The sequence below is a fragment of the Sinohyriopsis cumingii genome, unplaced genomic scaffold (assembly GCF_028554795.1).
Source record: "Sinohyriopsis cumingii isolate HCF-2022 unplaced genomic scaffold, ASM2855479v2 utg000938l, whole genome shotgun sequence".
Lineage (NCBI taxonomy): Eukaryota > Metazoa > Mollusca > Bivalvia > Unionida > Unionidae > Sinohyriopsis > Sinohyriopsis cumingii.
The window spans coordinates 1,834,524-1,853,774 of NW_028315944.1; the positions used below are offsets into that span (position 1 = coordinate 1,834,524).

Below are 19,251 nucleotides of genomic sequence, written 5' to 3' on the forward strand. Positions count from 1 at the left end.
AGTGGTAGACGTGAAGGTTGACATCCACATTGACAAGGAAACCCAGTAAAATGTCCATGATGACGAGTGACATCAGGTTTGACACGCACAGCATCACTTTCCATGATAGGAGTAGTGGTACTAAAGTTCCCATGATGCTTTACTGCATCACTGAGGTCACAACGTACAGCATCGCTCACATCGTAAGGTTCAGCATCGCATTCCACTTCAGAGACACCAAATTTGAATTGTGCCTGTCTGAACATGTTTTGTGTTTCTCTGAAAGTATTCATCTTGTTCGCTTGGTCTTGGTAGTCACAATACACTATCGATCTTGCACATAGTCCCTTTTTATATGCTGACCAATATCGACGTGACCGTACGGCAAAGTAAAGTGGTTGGGAAGTCGCACTCGCTTCTGGTACACAATTTGATAGACTTTTTCCAAGGGTCGACTGACGATTTGGTGAGTGGGTAAACGTAAAATCTTGTTTGGTTGATAGGTGGTCTCTTTAAAGTTTCCATCCTCTCCAGATTGCAAGGCTTCTTTCAATACGCCAAAGTTCACCACTCGACTGGTACGATAATTCAGAGTCAATCCTTTCACTTTACACTCGGTGTACACTTCTCCTTGCTTGTCGCTGTATTCGTAGCCGCAATTTTTAGGACCGCCACTACCGAAACTTAGAATCTTGTCGTCAGGATGTTCATCTGTCCAGGCTCCTAAACAGCCTTCTTCAATGTTAGGGTGTTGCTGACCCGGTCGATCGATGTAGATGCAACTGTCCGTGTCAAAGTGCAGGACACGATCCCCTAACAGTTCTAAAGCTTCGTACAATTTTAAGCGAGCATGAGCTGTCACGTAAGCCGCAATGATGACATTTCCAAATGCGTCGGCTTCTACAAAGTCCAGATCTTCTTCGTAATTGACTAAGATCAAATCCTCGCGAAAGACGTCCACGTGTTTCATGAATTTGGTTTTGTCGTGAATCATCTGAAAGTAGCGGGAAGGTTCTGTCAAATACTCTGTCTTGGGTAAACACGACCGTTCTGCCATTTTACCCCACAAGCAATTTAACATCACTTTGGCAAACGATCGCCTGCTGTCGTTTTTCTCGAAGTGGTCCAAAGTAACGTCTTCTTGTTCCCAGTATTTCTCTTTAAATGTCTTTTCGTTTTCGGGAGTGTGACAACAGGAAGGATAGCCGCTGGCGTCTTGTTTCAGTTTCAAAAAGGCATCCACGTAGTCTGCGAAAATGCCTTTCTGAGTGGGGTCACCCTTGTGGTATTGTTGTGTCTTGGGAAAGTGGTAAATTTCGTACACTTCTAACAGTTGATATCCCAGGTCCAGAGCTTTAAACAATTCTACGCTGACCCACGTCCCCATCAAGGCACGTTCTTCCGGGGTGTGCTGACAAGGCTGGTCGTGGTTGCAAGTTTCGGCACAAGTACGGCACAAAGGAAACATCAGTTTGCTTTGGCAATGGTGAGGTAACACGGGATGGTACAAGTCCGTGGGAGGCAAAACTTTGTACTTGATCAAGCCTTCGTATTGTCGAATGTTTTTCAGGTCGATGTGTTCCGTCAGCAATTGCAGGTGTCCTGCAGGAAAGTGACAATATTTGCACACGTAAGGATACAGTGAGGACACGTCCAAGATTTGATTTCTTCTCCTTTCTCTTCGTCGGCTTGGTACAGCAAACAGGTGGCATTGGTCCTTCCTCCGTACAAACTGTCCCTCTGGTTCAGGGATTCCACCCAGTGGTAACTTTCTACGATCCGTTTAAACTCGGGATGAATTTTCAAACGGTGATCGTACTCGTGTTCCCACATTTCCACTACTTGGTATCCTTGCTGTTCTAACTTTAGGCGTCTATGACAAGTGTCCTGGTACAAGTCTTCCATGGTTCGTTGTAAAAACTGTTTTTTAGAGCTACGATCATGGTAGCAGACGAGACATCCGTGAAATAAGCAACTGTTAAACTTGTACACGATCTTGGGGTATTCTAAGTCCCAACCATCCACCGAATGCATTCCGATGGTCTTTTCACCCTCTCCGTTGCGGGCATGTTGAATCCATTTGTCTTCCTTGTCGCACAAGTAATGTAAACAGCGTAGGGCTTTGACCGAGTATTGACGTTTGACATAGTTGGTCGTTTGAGGACTGATGACAGCTAGGGTGTTTTCAGGCATGAATCGATGTCGGTACACTAAGGAACACGCTTTGGCTATGGTGCAAGCTTCTTTCAAAGGATCGACCCCTCCGTGTTCCATGAACAGTTCTCAAAATTTTCCACAGCAACGCCGTAAAATGTTCACGTCGGAACGACAATACTTTAACATTTCTTCCTGAAAGTCGAAAGGGTCCGAGGCATGGGTCTGGTACCAAGCGTAGAAAGCTTCTCGTTGTTCGGTACACATGTTGTCGGGGTCGTAAAAGTGAGCCTCATGCAAATGGGGTAGAACGGCATGTTGATTGGCTTCCGTATTGAAAAAGTGTGGAAAGTAACCTTTGGCCATTTCTGTCATTCCAAACGTTTTAGGCATTCGACTCAAAGGCATGGCCAAGTAACACATCGAATCTTTAAACTGTACTAGTACCACTTGCATGGAAATGATTTTGGCTCCGTTCAAAGTGACTTTAGGACGTTCGGTACCTTGTTCCGTACAGTATCTCAAAAGAAACTGTCCATCGTATCCCGAGAAATTGTGAGCCATCACTGTGGCATGGCGATGACAATCTCCGTAACGTTCGATGTCCTCTTAGCTACATGTCTTGTCGATGAGGTTTAAGACCCATTGGGCAAAATCGGCTAACGTGTTCGGTCCCCGAAAGATTTTTTCACGTCCTCCAGGAATCTTGCTGCAGTGATGGCAATGACTCAAGATAGGTTCTTGAATGCACTTTTCGCACGCTCGATGAGTCACGCAGAAATTAGGAATGTGAATGCCGGTCTCTTGCATGCATTCGAAATCGAAAAAGATGAAATTGCCTTTCTTCTTGTGGTCCTCATCTTTCTCTTGTTGGGGTTGGTATTTTTGCATGTAACATTGGTGTTCCAAGTCCACGATTTGGTGACAAATGTGACATTTTGTCTTCCTGAAAATACGTGTGCCTTGGTACTGTTGGTACGTATGCCTTGTCCAGACGTAGGGCACAATCTCAGCAGTTGACAAGCACATTTCTACTGTGAACCTTGTGTCTTCAAATGTTGTTGGTAACAGGCAGGGCTGACAAACGTGCGCTGACAAGCTGGACAATGCACTCGTTCTTGTCCTTCGTCCAGACAGGGTTGAGAGGCGAAACATCCTGAGCATTTCGATCCACAATGTTTGTGTTGCTCTCGATTGTTATAGCCATAGTCACATTTCTCACAGTAATAACCGTATCCCAGGAATGCACTGATACTGGTAATGACATCGAAATGTTCATGGTGATGATAGACATGAATGTATTTTCCATCTTTAAAATCTTGCCCTCGGAACAACAGAGGCCCGCGCACTTCTTGAGGGTGCACTTTCAAGGTGTAGCATGGAGCTAGGACATCTTGCAATTTTTGCATTTCAGGAATACCACAGGGTGTGTCTTTGGACATGCCGGCTTGTTGTAAAAGGAGTAATGCTTCACTTCGTTGTTTGGCTCGGTCCGATTTTCGAATGTTCTCCCAGGCTCTTTTCCATTCTGCCGTGTTGTTCTTGCTGGCATAGGTTCGTCCCACCACGATAGCCCTGGTTAAACACATCTGGTCTTGAGGGTTGTGAATTCGGACGAGGCTACGCTTAATGCTGCGAAGGTCGTCCACCAATAAGACCTTTTTGCGTTGTCCGGTCCCTTGAGGAGGAGAGACGTGGGTCATGGACAGTGTCGCTTTTCCATCGGTGATGTCAAACTGGTCATTCGATTGTTGTACGTGTTGAATCTTGTCCATGACTTTGGAAGCGGTCAATTCTTCAGGGCTGCTAAACTCTATCCAAACGGGATTTCAAACCGTCGTGTTCTATGGAAAGTCTCAAGCGATCGTATTCTTTGGGTTGACATTGTCGTTTTAGTGTGGTGAGCAAAGAATCCCACACCTCGGTGATGAACCCTTCTGCTTTCTCCAACGGTACGTGGGACTTGAAATCTTTAAACTTCACCGTGTATTTGTAAGCCGTGGTTCTAAATTTTCTAGAGGGGCACATTTCCGTCTCTCGAATGTGATAATACATTTCAGGGTTGACTGGTGAACTTTGGCTAGGTGTAGACTCTCTGGGTCTGGATTCTGGTTCACTCTTGTCATCTTCAAAATCACTGGCATGAATCTGTGCCAAGACTTCAGTGATGGTACGAGGCGATAGATCACGTTTCTGGCCTCTTACTGTCTTCTTCTCCTTCACTACGAATTGATTCCAGTAACTCTTCACACAGTGTTGAGATAGGTCGTGTCTCACTGCTAGCTGATTTATAAAATAATTAAAAAAAAGTAAAACTAACGCAAGAACAATCGTACCCTGGGCGATCCCACAGAAACTGTGTCAGTTTTATAGTCAAATACATCACAGCATATTTGGATGAACTATTCTGTGAGAACTTTACATCCACGTTATCAAAAAAGGAGGAATTTTTTAGTTTCCATAATCTTCAGTTCACGCTGGTGATATTTAATAATAGTGAATTTTTCTATGGCTGTAATTATCTGAGTGGAATTAGTGTTTCTTTGAATCTTTCTTCAGGAAAATATACTGTAAAACACAAACGTAAGTGTCTTGATATGTTCTACAGTAGGAATAACTCTCTCTCTCTCTCTCTGTCTCTCTCTCTGTCTCTCTCTCTCTCTCTCTCTCTCTCATAGTAGTTTGATTGAAATCTTAATGGTATCTGTTCCCGTGTGAAGATACCTCTCCAAAATTGTGATCAGTAGTCACCCTATTTCTGTGAACTGTTCGTTTGTCATGTAATTGTTTTTGAAACACTTACATCCTTAGAAATTGTAAATTAGTAAATCGCTGGATGAAATGAAATCTTGAGTGGACGAACTTGTACAATTCAGGTATCTTAGCTTTCTCTTTATTTTGGCACTGCAATGTGTCAAGGAAAAATTCTAACATTAGATCTACCGTTTTTCAAGAAAGGAAACAAACAAGGCTTTTTCAAGAATGACGCGAGTGACATTGCACTGTATAACCCTGCCTATGGTTAACTCTGAATTTTAAAACCAAAACACACGTTCGGAAAAAAATGTAACAATGTTCAAGAATGACGCGAGTGGCATTGCACTGTATAACACTGCCCCTGGTTAACTCTGAATTTTAAAACCAAAACACACGTTCAGAAAATATGTAACAATATTAGACCTATTTTCTCCCAGTTTAGACTGTGGATAGAACAAGGAACGTTATGGTGCTGGGTTGTGTTTTTTTTTTTGTTTTTTTTTCTCCGCCTTAGATTTGTGAAAACTTTTCAACATTGTTGGTAGCGTGTGATGCAAAATACGGGACATATCTTAAATCTGAGATATGTTAAGCAGTCAGTCGACAATAAATATCACATTACCTTTTTATGAAATTGATGAATGAATGAAAACAAAGAACATATTTCACATAGAATGTATGGTTGACTCAATAATTATTTGTCCTATAATACCGCAAGAATAACGGAGCCAAAAATGGTGTCCTACGTTTGTTTTTTTTCTTTACCATTCTTTCTTTCTCTCTCCACTGTAATGCTAAGTCTATCTGTCCATCAATCAAAACACTCCAGACTAAAGTACTGCCCGTTCTACTGTCACTCAATGCAGTAACACTTGTATGTGTGTGTGTGCGTGTGTTAGCTTTCGCTTACACACATATCGTTTGTACGAACATTTAATAACAAAGAAATAGCAACCATTGACGTAAACAATTTTATGTAACCGTGTAGGTGTATGTCATCGTTCTAAATTTTGCTACAAGTCACTTTTGGGTCTACTAGATTATAAAAAATAATCTTCATGAGGTATCAAACAAATTTATTTCTTCACTGGTCGTGTTGGTTCTGTCATCCTACTGGATTTACCACAGTTGTTCTCTCAATCTCTCGATCTCATTGAGTGATGCATTGTTTTTTCTAAGGTAGTGTGGCAAACTAATGCCAACGCAGTGTTGTTACCATTGCAGTGCAGACAGATTGGGGTGTAAACTTACAATCCCAGTGTTGCGTATTGTACCATTTCTTCCTGCCACATCAAATATTATAGGGATATTAAATGTGTGTTTAGTTGTTTGCTTCTCCGCGTGTGTGAATAGTAGAATTTGGGTTTAATTTGGCTTCTTCCCGTGTGTGGATTGTAGATTATTGGGTTTTGTAAGGGCTCACATACGTTTGTGTGGATAGTAGATTATTGGATTTTGTAAGAGCTCAGTTACGTTTGTGTGGATAGTCGAGTGTGTGGTTATTTAACCTTACCTTCTGTGTGAATGGTAGAATGTGGTTATGTTGTTGCTGCTTCCCGTGTGGGGATAGTAGAGCATGGGTTTAAGTTTGCTGCTTAGCGTGTGTGGATTGTAGATTTTGGGTTTGATTTGGCATCTCTGCGTGTGTGAATAGTAGATTATGGGTTTTGTTATGGCATCTCCCCGTGTGTGGTTAGTATATTTTGAGTTTGGTTTTGCTTCTCGGCGTGTGGATAGTATTATGGGGTTAGTTATGGCACCTTTCCATGTGTGGATACTATATAATAAGTGAAGTGAATGTAAGGGTCACTCATAGGCCTCGAAAAGAACTGACTTTCTTGCCTCCCCAAATTTTGTATTTTAATGTGTTGTATCAGTGTTTGTCTATTGTCTGTTATATCAATCTCCCATGTTCAATTCCCATTGTCCCTAGACAGTCCCATCCATGTTCAATTCCCATTGTCCCCCAAGTGCCGGTCCTGTATTTCCCATGTTAAATTTCCATTGTCCCCCAAGTGCCGGTCCTGTATTTCCCATGTTAAATTCCCATTGTCCCTCAAGTGCCAGTCCTGTATTCCCCATATTAAATTCCCCTTGACGCCAGAGTGCCGGTCCTGTATTCCCCGTGTTAAATCCCCCTTGTCCCTATATCGTCCCTAGGTGATTTTTAATGGTAAGTCCCATTGTCCCTCTATCGTTCCTATTCACTACTCCCTTTGCATTTTTTTGCATCTACGTTTCGTGCATTTCTGCAGTGTTTTGAAGACGTAATTTTGTTTGTTGTAAAAACAAGATAACTTCAACTCATAAATTATTTCCCGCAATATGATTCCAGGGTACAAGATAGACCAACAAGTTGTGGAGAACAACTTGTTGGTCTAGGTACAAGGTAGAATTTAGTTGAAAAGCAAAAGTCCCATAAAACAGTTTTGTTTTCCTTGATAAGAATTTGCCAAGCTGTTCTCGTTGACTATCAAAGATAAAACGATTATCACGAAGAAGTTGGAGACGATGCTGACTCAAATGAAAAACTTTCGAGGACACCGCGCACAGATACTTAACCCAAAACAGATAACTGATTTACACTTAGTAAAAATCCAGTAAACCTTCGGATGCCGCCTTGTATTGATCTGTTGGTATATGCAGCTATCTTTTTGCGAACTTGTAACACTGAAGCCACCATTCTGAACCGCCGTCACTAGTAGCAAAGCCACCGAGTGTGATTGAAATAACCCTGATCAATAACCGTATCCGAGAACCTTTGGTCGATCACAGTAAATATAATATAATTCCTAATGGTATAATATAATAATATAATCGCAGTCAAGATTATTCCTGAGTGCTGCACAGCATGTGTTTACATAATCGTCATAGCTACCTTGTAATACCGTCCTAGAAGAAACTCCAACCTATGGCAAGCCATTGAAGACCTAAATTGTGCATTTCCTAAAAATGCTAGAAAAATTACAGTTTATGAGAATCATTTTTTTTCAAATTGTCATTGTTTGAAGATATTTATTTTAATTCGTTGTCAGTGACTTATTAGGGAATTGAAGTATGGACATCAAAGATGCAGTACGCCAAGGTCTAACATCTTCGCCACGGTTCTTGCCAGTTTGGATTCGGTACGACAAAATTGGATCCCTCCTGAACGATAAGTGCCTTACCGACAACAAGTATTACTACTTCCACAAGTCTGAGCTGGATATTATACAGAGATATATCAATGTAAGTGTTTGAGCATAAAGAACCACATTTTCTGTAATGGTTTTAAGCTATTATTATTATTGTTCTTCTTCTTCTTTCTTTTTTCTGATGTACCAAGGCTGATCGTCTTTAGCAAAATGTCAAACCATTCTCTTTTGCAGGCGGTTAGTTTTCAAATTGGAAAACAGTTTTAGACCATTCAGGGACTAGAATGTAGGGCAGAAGTCGGTACTATCATTTCGCACTTAAGTCCAATGTACAACTGGCATTAAAGCTATAACGAGGAAGAGCAATGTTATTTTTTTCGGTTAATTAGAAAAACGGGAACCAGCATTCATACACCTATATGCTTCGCCTCTCACATTTTAAAAACCTGGCGATATAGGGAATGTTCCTAAAATGGCAACAGCTTTAGGCTGCTCAAGAGTTTATGAAAGAATTGTCAATATTTTCCTTAACTTGCAATTCAACTGATATAATTTGCTATTGATGATCTGCGAAGCGGGTGTTTTTTCTTGCGCCTGTGTGCTTAATACGAATGTGGTTTATATTCAAGCCTGAACGTTCAGAGAAAGTAGTGCCTGCCAGAAAAAGGCAAATAGTAGACGATTTGAAGACTTTGGCAATAGTTAAATTGAAAGACTAGTGTTTTGTTGAATTGGCTATTTCTTAAAATTTGCAGAAGTTATGTAATATGTAATGGTCGAGTTCTGCTGAAAAATTATTTTAAACGTGCATGAAATTTTACGTTTGACATTTTTTAAAGAGAAAAATGGTAGTTCATACCATAGCTTAAAAAGAGGTATTAATGGTAGGAAAATGTGATATTAGTAATATGTAAATTCCTAGCGAATCCAATAGGTTTGTTGGATTTCTTATTTTCTGTCCTTTATTTTAATTTACGTTACACTTAATAATGTTAGTAAATATATATATATATAACATCATTTGGAGTTACGTAATGTTTTAATCTCATTTTCATTGTGTAACTATGGACCTGCAATTAAACGTACTTTAACGGTATTAGTTTAAAATGCAATAGTACTGCGTAAATCAACACGCATTTTTAAGTGAAATTTACATTTATCAGATCGAATAATGTCGAAAATCCACAAAATGAATACGTTTTCCTAAAATAGTTCTAGAGATAGAACCTCTTGAAATTTTATACAGTTGCTGCTTGTTTTAAACAATTCTTCAAAATGCTTGTTTAATTTCTGTTTGTGACAATTTTTAGTTTTTTTTAAACATATTTCTTTTATAATGTTAATAACAGGAAATGGTTTGTCAGTTACAATTCCCATGTTCCCTAGTTGACCTAGGAAGTGGCAACTCCATAAAGACTAGAAGATTTATTGACGTCCTCTTGAAATACCAGGAGAAACTGAAGTACATTCCGGTGGATATATCGCGCGGTAGGTGTACTGTTTCCTGTGTTTGATTGGCCTAGCGTTTTGTTATGGCCGGTCACTGCATCAGACTTTGTTTACAGCAGTAAGGTGGTGAGAGAGCGCTGTTTTTCGATGATTTATTTTAAACGCCATTTGGAGCACGTCAATTGGCTATATCAAGCAGACAAAATGGGAGCTAAGTGCCTTTCTCTCGGGCTCGTTAAAGGTGCTTTCCCGGGCCAGTATCGAACCTCAATCGATCTTTGGATTACGTGTCCTACGCTCTGCCGACGGAGCTACGGAGAAACGATTAAAACAGAAAACAGCTTAACATATAAACGTGTGATATTGTAGACTTTGTTTTATGCAGTTAGTACGTTCATACGGAAGATATGTTTAACTCCGAACTATGGAAAATGATCAAGTACACCAATTTTTGTCACTTGCTGAACACTGGTCGTTCCTCTTGTGTTACAGTGACCAGTTTGTAGTAGTTTTGTCACTGCCTACCAAATTCAGACTATGAGACTTCGTCTGTGGACTATTGTTAGAAGTTTCATTGACCATTTTGTAGTTTACACTAAACATAAATATGAATTTGTTTTCCAGTTTTTAGCTGCATAGTATTTTGATAATTCTTATATTTTAAATTACTCATATTCCAATCAGATCTTAATTTAGACTTTAAATTTCATAGAAATCGATTGTTTCAGCTGGGCACGAAATAGTAAAAATGTCTGCCTTAACTGAACATGGATCTTCGTTTTCTAAAATTATTTTTTCACCATTCAGAAAGGCATCGTTGTATAGAGAACATATAAGCTATTATTGGTGTTGATTAAGTTTGTATTTTCAATTAATGTTTTCTCATTAAACCAGACTTCCTCTTGGATACCTCCAATGCTCTGTCGGAGATTTACGCCAGTAGCCTTATGGTCCAACCTATTGCTGGGGACTACAGTGTTGGTATAGAAGAAATCGGGTAAATTTAAACTTTTTTCAAACCATATTTTATTATCATTCTTACAACTCTTAAAATAAGTAACAAGAAAAAGTAAATATGGTAACGCGAGTTAATCTAACTAATCAAGAAATAGATCACCATAGCCTTTAAAAAAACATAACCTAAATTTACATCACGTGTTGTTTACCTGCAACTTAAGACCGAAACCCGTGAATGAGTCACTTTTACGAACTATCGAAGAATGACTCATCTTAAAGTGCAAACGTAAGATGGTAAGAAGTTTAGTATTTAAAATATTATTTACCAAATAACCCTTACTAATTTACTAACTTTAGATAACACCATATATTTGTAGCGAGGACAAAAAAGTATATAAATATATATCAGTGTGTGCCTGCCTTTCATCTCGTATACGTGATAACTTATTTTGCAATTCTTTGGGCTTTTGTTATATTCCTTGTACTATCTTTTTGTCGACTGGTATTGCTGCTGTAGTTTTTGTCGACTGCTATTGCTACTGTAGTTTTTGTCGACTGGTATTGCTGCTGTAGTTCGTGTCGCTGTTTATGCAAATAGTCATTACGCCTTAAAGACGCCTGTACAACTATGAATAAAAGGAAACTTAGATTAAGAGTCAGGCGCATCTTGATGCAACACATACTTTTATAAGAGAAACACAGTCACATAACGTAGTGCATTCCCATTTATTACCATACAGACGCCATTAGTTGACACTTTTAAAATATATTCTCTTTACTCACCAAAATGTTTGATGCAAACATCATTGAAGCTTCAGACTTATGTCAGTTATCGACATACTGATAGTGGCATGATTTCCAATTGAACTACAAGACGAAGACAAGTTATTTTTAAGGGCATACATACATACATACATACCAGGTTCCATGTGGGAAAGGATATATAGGTACTTCTGTCCTCATAATCAAAATCTGGACTCCATCCATTTCACTTCAATAGCGAACGTCAAAATCAACGAGACGTAACTGATAATGTTAGATGCAGTTTAAATGATGAAAATTGTAAAAGATTTGAAACATAAATTAGACACGAAAAAGTGATAGACTAAAGAGTAGAAAAGAAAACAAATCCGATTTTACCTGCAACGGCCGTGTTCATTTGGAAATGTTAAGTCTTCTTTAACTTAATCCAACGGTGTACGGTGTATTGAAAACAAGCCTAGAAAATACATTGCATAGAAAGATACAAGGATTACATCTGATTAATTTTTTTTTACCTACATCTTTAAATAGAAAATTACATTTACATTTTTGCTCTTTATTCGCCAGAAAGCTTCCAGACAATAAGTTGATCTGCTGGTTTGGAGGTGGTAACCAAAACGAACCCCGAAGCCAACAGGCATCAAGACTTCTGAGCCTGTCGAGAAATATTTCCGGTAAGCATAAAACTTTTAATTATTTAAATATCACATTTAATTATGAAACACTTTTTAAAGCTTATAACATAAACAGCCTGTCCTAGCCTAAGATTCCACAGATGTATATTTGTTGATCTATATTGACATAAATCCTGTAAAAATATCTAGATTTCAATTGCATTAGTAACGCTAAAATCAAGCAACAAATTTTGTATTTTGTTCCAACCATTATTACTACCTTAAAGACAGCTGGCAAGTCAGATGGATACGACACACATAGATAAAGTAGCGTGCATGTTGTAACACAGTTAATGATCTTCTTCTGGGAGACGGTTAAAGTTATCTTGAAAACATCTCATCATTTGATTTCAAGACAAATCGTTCAGAAGGCAGTCCACTCCATACAGGATCTATATTTTCAAAGTTTTAGTACTTTTTTATTCTTTTTTTTTATTGAAGGGGGATCTTGGGGAGAAGGATAATAATGACCTCATTTCTTGTTAATTTATGCCATATTTTTTAATCAAAATTTGCGAATTTCGAGTTATGGTCAATCAGGTGTGAATCGGAAACAAGAAGGTTTTAGAGATCGTGGTCGTCAAGAAACGTTTAAGCAGATTTTACCATTAGTTAAAATGAGTGCTACATGCGAAACTGCATTTATAGGTTACGAATCTCAACCGATATTTATGAATATTCAGTTAAATCACTACTCCATATTTTATTCCTCTTCAGCTGATGACCGACTACTTATAGCATACGATATAAGCCAAAATGAAGAGGAGATATTGAATGCTTATCTTGACCCCACAGGTAATGTCTACATTATGTATCAATAGTATCCTTCATGTAAGGTCTTCTTTATGTATAAACAGTATCTTACGGGTAAGGTCTTCTTTATGTATCAGTAGTATCCTACAGGTAAGGTCTTCTTTATGTTTCAATTTATCGTACAGGTAAGGTCTTCTTTATGTATCAATTTATCGTACAGGTAAGGTCTTCTTCATGTATCAATAATATCGTACAGGTAAGGTCTTCTTTATGTGTCAATAGTGTCGTACAGGTAAGGTCTTCTTTATGTTTAAATTTTTCCTACAGGTAAGGTCTTCTTTATGTATCAGTAGTATCTACTTGTAAGGTCTTCTTTATATATCAATTTATCATACAGGTAAGGTCTTCTTTATGTATCAGTAGTATTCTGCAGGTAAGGTCTTCTTTATGTATCAATAGTATTGTTCAGGTAAGGTCTTCTTTATGTATCAGTAGTATCCTACAGGTAAGGTCTTCTTTATGTATACATTTTCCCTACAGGTAAGGTCTTCTTTATGTATCAGTAGTATCCTACAGGTAAGGTCTTCTTTATGTATACATTTTTCCTACAGGTAAGGTCTTCTTTATGTATCAATAGTATTGTTCAGGTAAGGTCTTCTTTATGTATCAGTAGTATTCTGCAGGTAAGGTCTTCTTTATGTATCTATAGTATTGTTCAGGTAAGGTCTTCTTTATGTATCAGTAGTATCCTACAGGTAAGGTCTTCTTTATGTGAACATTTTTCCTACAGGTAAGGTCTTCTTTATGTTTAAATTTTTCCTACAGGTAAGGTCTTCTTTATGTATCAGTAGTATCTACAGGTAAGGTCTTCTTTATGTATACATTTTTCCTACAGGTAAGGTCTTCTTTATGTATAAATTTTTCCTACAGGTAAGGTCTTCTTTATGTATCAATATTATTGTACAGGTAGGGTCTTCTTTATGTATCAATATTATTGTACAGGTAGGGTCTTCTTTATGTATCAGTGGTATCGTACATGTAAGGTTTTCTTTATGTATCAGTAGTAGCCTACATGTAAAGTCTTCTTTATGTATCAGTAGTAGCCTACATGTAAGGTCTTCTTTATGTATCAGTAGTAGCCTACAGGTAAGGTCTTCTTTATGTATCAATGTATCCTACAGGTAAGGTCTTCTTTATGTATCAGTAGTATTGTACAGGTAGGGTCTTCTTTATGTATCAGTGGTATCGTACATGTAAGGTTTTCTTTATGTATCAGTAGTAGCCTACAGGTAAAGTCTTCTTTATGTATCAGTAGTAGCCTACAGGTAAGGTCTTCTTTATGTATCAGTAGTAGCCTACAGGTAAGGTCTTCTTTATGTATCAATGTATCCTACAGGTAAGGTCTTCTTTATGTATCAGTAGTATCCTGCAGGTAAGGTCTTATTTACGTATCAGTTGTACCACACTGGTAAGGTATTCTTTATGTATCAATACCATTGTACAGGTAAGGTCTTCTTTACGTATCAGTAGTATCCTAGAAACAGGGAAGGTGAACAGACTACTTTTTATCCAAGTCCATTCGCGAAAATAAAGCTTCGTATGAAAATGAAAAATACAAGGTCAATAACGCCAAACCGAAGACTCTAACTGACCGAGATTTCTCTAATTGGGTTACTTTATTTTTGACGCTTGTGTTTTTGAGCGTTTGTTTACCCGTTGGACACTCGTTGTTGGCCGTCACCCTCCCTGCTGCTTTAGTGTGTGCGTAATTAAATCATTATGATATCAATAATGAAATCTCACACAACTAATCTAGCTCGACAGCGACAAGAGGCAATTAAGAAATATTTCCCCGTCTGAGATTCTGTCAAGCAACAACTTCAAGAGCGTCAGGAGTCAAGGTGGAATTTATATAGGGTCTAGAACAGTTATTTGAACCGGTTACCAAGGCTACCGAAGTAGTTCTTCCCACGTTGGAGCAAACCGCTAAAGCAACTGGAAAAATGGCAGAAAGGAAAAAAAGAGGTATTAAAAGCCTGGGTCAGTTATCTGAAATTGCAGCGGCAAGTTTTAATAGCAGAAAAAATATTTTAAAACCTTAGTGTGCTAATAAGTCTGTGTATCAAAAAACTTGGTACAAATGGATATTTAGAATATAGTATTGCGTCAGCCAGAGATAGTGATATAAAATATATTATATTTATGGATGGAATAGATAGATATCTCTCATCTTTATAACAAAGACAAAAACAAAGACAACCACAGCCACAACCTACATTACAACAATCTTCAAAAGCAACATTTAATTTTATGTACAAATTTAAACCTGAAGGTATTGTTGCTATTAAGGATCAAGACCAAATAATAGATATTGCCCAGTGCCGGATTACCGAAAAAGCAGAGTAGGCACCGGCCTATGGGCCCCGCGACAACGGATTAAAATAATATTGATAAAATGTATTAGGAGATAATTTGCGAGGGGACGGGGGGGCAAGATTTCGACTGCCTAAGGGCCTAAGGGCCTCCACAGGGTTTAATGCGGCACTGATATTGCCGCGTATGGATACGATAAAAGAGAAAATAAGTAAAACCCAAATATATTGAATCTCTGAATCGTGAAAATTGGAATAAAGATGTATATATCGTCGCTAATGATCTTCAGAGTATCAAAGGTGATGATAAAAAATGTTGCTAAATTCCAGCAGAAAGTAAACGACCATAAAATACAAATGGAACACTTAACACCAGGTGATGAAGAAGAAGAATTGTATTACATAGATCATAGCTCCAGTGCCACTGGAAGTTGTATTGCTACTCGAGGAAGTGGTCTTATTATTCCATGCCCCATTAACTTTCTTGCCTATGTGGACAGACTAGAAATTTTAATTGGTGGAAGACGAGCCGGTAATAATTCCCCAGAAATCACTAATAAAGAAGCTGCTATTTGTCAACGATTATTTACAGGCCGTATCATGGACATTAATGTTTATCGGTCTCTCATCGATAAAATCGTTGACGATTACCACAGTGATTGAGGGTATGTAATTAAATCAATGACAATAAAATAAGATGATCTTACATAATGCTCAAAGTGGACCTGTAGTGGTCAGGATGATACATTTGCGATTACGAACATACAAAGCGATTTACGGTGATGGACTCGGTGATGTTGTTCAGAGTATTCAGAAGGATAGCCCAAAAAGCAATACCGATTGCATAACAATTATCAATGAAAGCTATTGAGTTGCTCTTGATAAAGGTATTGGTGCTGTTGATGATGTTGCTATTAGAGCATTTCCAGCAATCAAGGGTAGACTAGCACGATTAATACGACGAAAACCGCAATCAGTAAAATTACCCAGCTCTAAAGTTATGCCTGTTGGCCTAAATGTTAGTAAAATAATAAATCAAGCTGGAAATAAAATCTAGCCGGGTTGGCTGGCGTACTACTATCAGAAAAAGAAGAAAATTATAACTGCTGGTTTGATAGCAGAAAGTGGTCTTCGTGTTTGACGATAATAAATATAATAAAATGTTCAAACGTGTATCTGATCCCGCATTTTACATGGACGCACCAGTTCTAAAAGACGAGTCCGTGCATGATTATCAATATTATTCTTATGATGCACGTGTACCTAACGTACGAGGAAGAACTGAGTTGCAAGTTCAGGGTACAAGTAGATATTTCTTGCCCGCTGAGGCATTTGTTTTTGATCGAAGGTAGACTTTTGAAAGCAGATGATACAGAATACGGAAATGGTGATCGAGTTGGTTTTGTTAACAATGGTGTCATGACATTATTTAACAGTGCCAAATACATGACTGACGGAAACGATATTGAATCGTGTCTCTAAAATGCCGATGTTGCCATGACAATACTGGGTCTGGCAAGGTATTCCGATGATTACTCGAGGTCAGCTGGTCCGTCAAAGATGTTTGCAAAGGATACCACTGATCAGCCCGAAAGCAGTAACGTGACAATGAATGCAGCTGGAATTATAAGAATAATCCTCTGTGGCGAGTAATAGAATCTAAACCCGACAGTAGTGAAATATATATCGCCAATGAAATGCGGTGGATGTATGAAACACCCCAAAGACCATATATCGTCGATGATATAAAATTTACTTTTGATGATATTATTTGTGACCACAAACGATATTGCCACAAATTGCGTCAGTTGTTCACCGAGTATCTTTTTTAGGTGACGTTCACAAGAACAAGGAAGGAAATCATCAAACAAATAGAACTCTTGAACCTGGTTACATCTGACCTCGAAATTGTTCATCAGAGTATTATGCAGACGGTGATCGAGTCCAGAGGTGAATATATTACGGGATGCACTAGTTACTAACATCAACAATTATTCCTCAACAAATATTCGACCGCTACAAATCCGCTGTCATAGGCAGATCTACCAACATTTAAATTTCCTGGATATAACGTGACGAGCTAAAAAAAAATCAGTCAACGGTTTCATCGATGAATATTTTCCCAAAGTACTTGAATCATACAGAAAAATAGCCCATTCTCCGAATATTCTCAAACTCAATAATGATCCATACGGTGGATGTCGTCATATTTCACCAGGAATTGTCAATATTACATTTACGATCCCAGTCAATCTTGTATCTGGTGCTATCGATGGAAGATATCAAGTAGATATTGAAAAATTCAGTCAGACTCAAAAGGGATATTTTTTTTTTATACATTTACACCTCAAGTACCCCCTGGATTTTTTTATTGTGTTAGAACCTGTTAATCCGGTTCATCTGCGATGTCATAATCCGCTATTATCAAGGATATATTTCAGACTTACTGACCAAACCGGACACGTGCTTGATTTGTGACATGCAGTTTTAGATATAAATCTGTATGTAAGATCATAAAGAACATTTCTTAGATCTTCATGCTAGATTCAAAGAAAGTAAAAATATCTGATTCGGATAAAAAATAAATATTATAATCAGAATAAATATTACAGTTAGAATAAATATTATAATAATAAAAAAATAATCTTATTCTTCACTGATTATCGACCAATTTTATTATTTGCTTTGGTAAATAGTACTCAAAATTGTGATCATCGACCACATTTCATAGTGTGTTGGGGTAAATGGTAAGCAAAATAATAATTATAGGACTGATTTCATCATTTGCTGGGTAACTCATACTCAAAATAATGCAAATCTCATCGAATAAAATTGTATGATAATAATTTCATTAAAAAAATCTTATAGATTTGTTACATGATTTACTTTTTTTTTACTGATTCTCGTCCAGATTTCATAATTTGCTGTGGTAAATGTACCCAAAATAATAAAATCTCATCGAAAACAGAAAATAAAATAAAAAATTACATAATAATTATTTCTGAAACATGTATACGCAAATAAAATTTGCATAATAATAATTTGCTGGGGTACTGGTACTCAAAGTAACGCAAATCTCATCGAAAAAATTGTATGATAATAATTTCATTTAAAAAATCTTACAGATTTGTTACGTAATTTTTTTATACTGATTCTCGTCATAATTTGTGACTCAAATTAATTAAATTTCATGTAAAACAGAAAAAAATGAAAAATTACATAATAATAATTTCATCCTCAAGCAACATATAAATATTCAGAATAAATATTACACTGTTATTATTCGGGATTAACACTTTTAATTTCACAATCACTAGTGACTTTGTCATTGTTTTCATTTTCATTTTTGTAGTGAATCTTTTCACAAATTGACATCATCTTTCTCAACTGCCTTACATGCGTATTCACAATCTTTATTTTGTTTCGTATTCGTGAGATCATTCTGATCTATTTTTTTCGATCGCGTGTGCGAGAGAAACGAATTCTTAAACTTCTGTATCTTTTACTGTCGCTAAGGATTGTAACATAGATTATTTGAATCAGCTTAATGAATCTGTATTGTTCTGGTTGTGTATATCTATCTTCAAATTTTCGTTGTTGTAATGATTCAAAATCACAAGTAATTTGTTCAGGTTTAAGTTTAAATTTTTATATCATGTTTTAATTTTTTAATTGAAGAAAAAAAAGCATTAATATTTTCGAAATTCATTAGATAATAAATTCTGTTCAAAATAATAATAAAAATATTTACACAACATTAGCATATTTTCAGCATTTATATCAAGCTATTTACAGCATTATATACAGAACTATAATAACATATTTACAGCATTATATAGAAGCTTAGTTTTGAGTATGGAAGAACACATAGTATTAACTGTAGTAGCATATTGACATCATTATATACAATCTCAGATCTAATGATGACACAAAACCTATGTGAACTCCTAGATTACCTAACGATAAAGGTGGTGACATGGTGGGATGGTGTACTTGTTTGTTAAAGTTCGAGCATGGGATGGAGCCACCGATTTATTAATTAAAGACTATAGCCCTACCATCGACAAATTTGTCATTCATAGGATTAGAACGTCTGACCTCAAGTATGAGATTCCAACAAGCTAGCACTGCACCACGGACCATCATTGCAGATACATGTTTCAGAAATTAATATGACATTACCTATGTTGGATTCCTACAAATGATTTTTATACTGAAAAAATATAATTATTGTAAACTGCAGAGTGCATTTATTTTAAT

General features: G+C 37.3%; 1 protein-coding gene across 1 annotated transcript in view; it reads left to right on the plus strand.

Annotated features, from left to right (window-relative positions):
- The window catches only part of LOC149772996 (uncharacterized), a 78,491-nt gene that overhangs the window by 47,408 nt on the left and 11,832 nt on the right, over positions 1 to 19,251 (plus strand). Inside the window, exons 2-6 of the mRNA XM_089946978.1 lie at positions 7,926 to 8,118; positions 9,374 to 9,512; positions 10,368 to 10,470; positions 11,760 to 11,866; positions 12,584 to 12,661. Of these exons, the coding sequence (XP_089803104.1) occupies positions 7,948 to 8,118; positions 9,374 to 9,512; positions 10,368 to 10,470; positions 11,760 to 11,866; positions 12,584 to 12,661 (598 nt within the window). The 5' untranslated portion in view covers positions 7,926 to 7,947. The remainder of the gene's footprint in view (positions 1 to 7,925; positions 8,119 to 9,373; positions 9,513 to 10,367; positions 10,471 to 11,759; positions 11,867 to 12,583; positions 12,662 to 19,251) is intronic.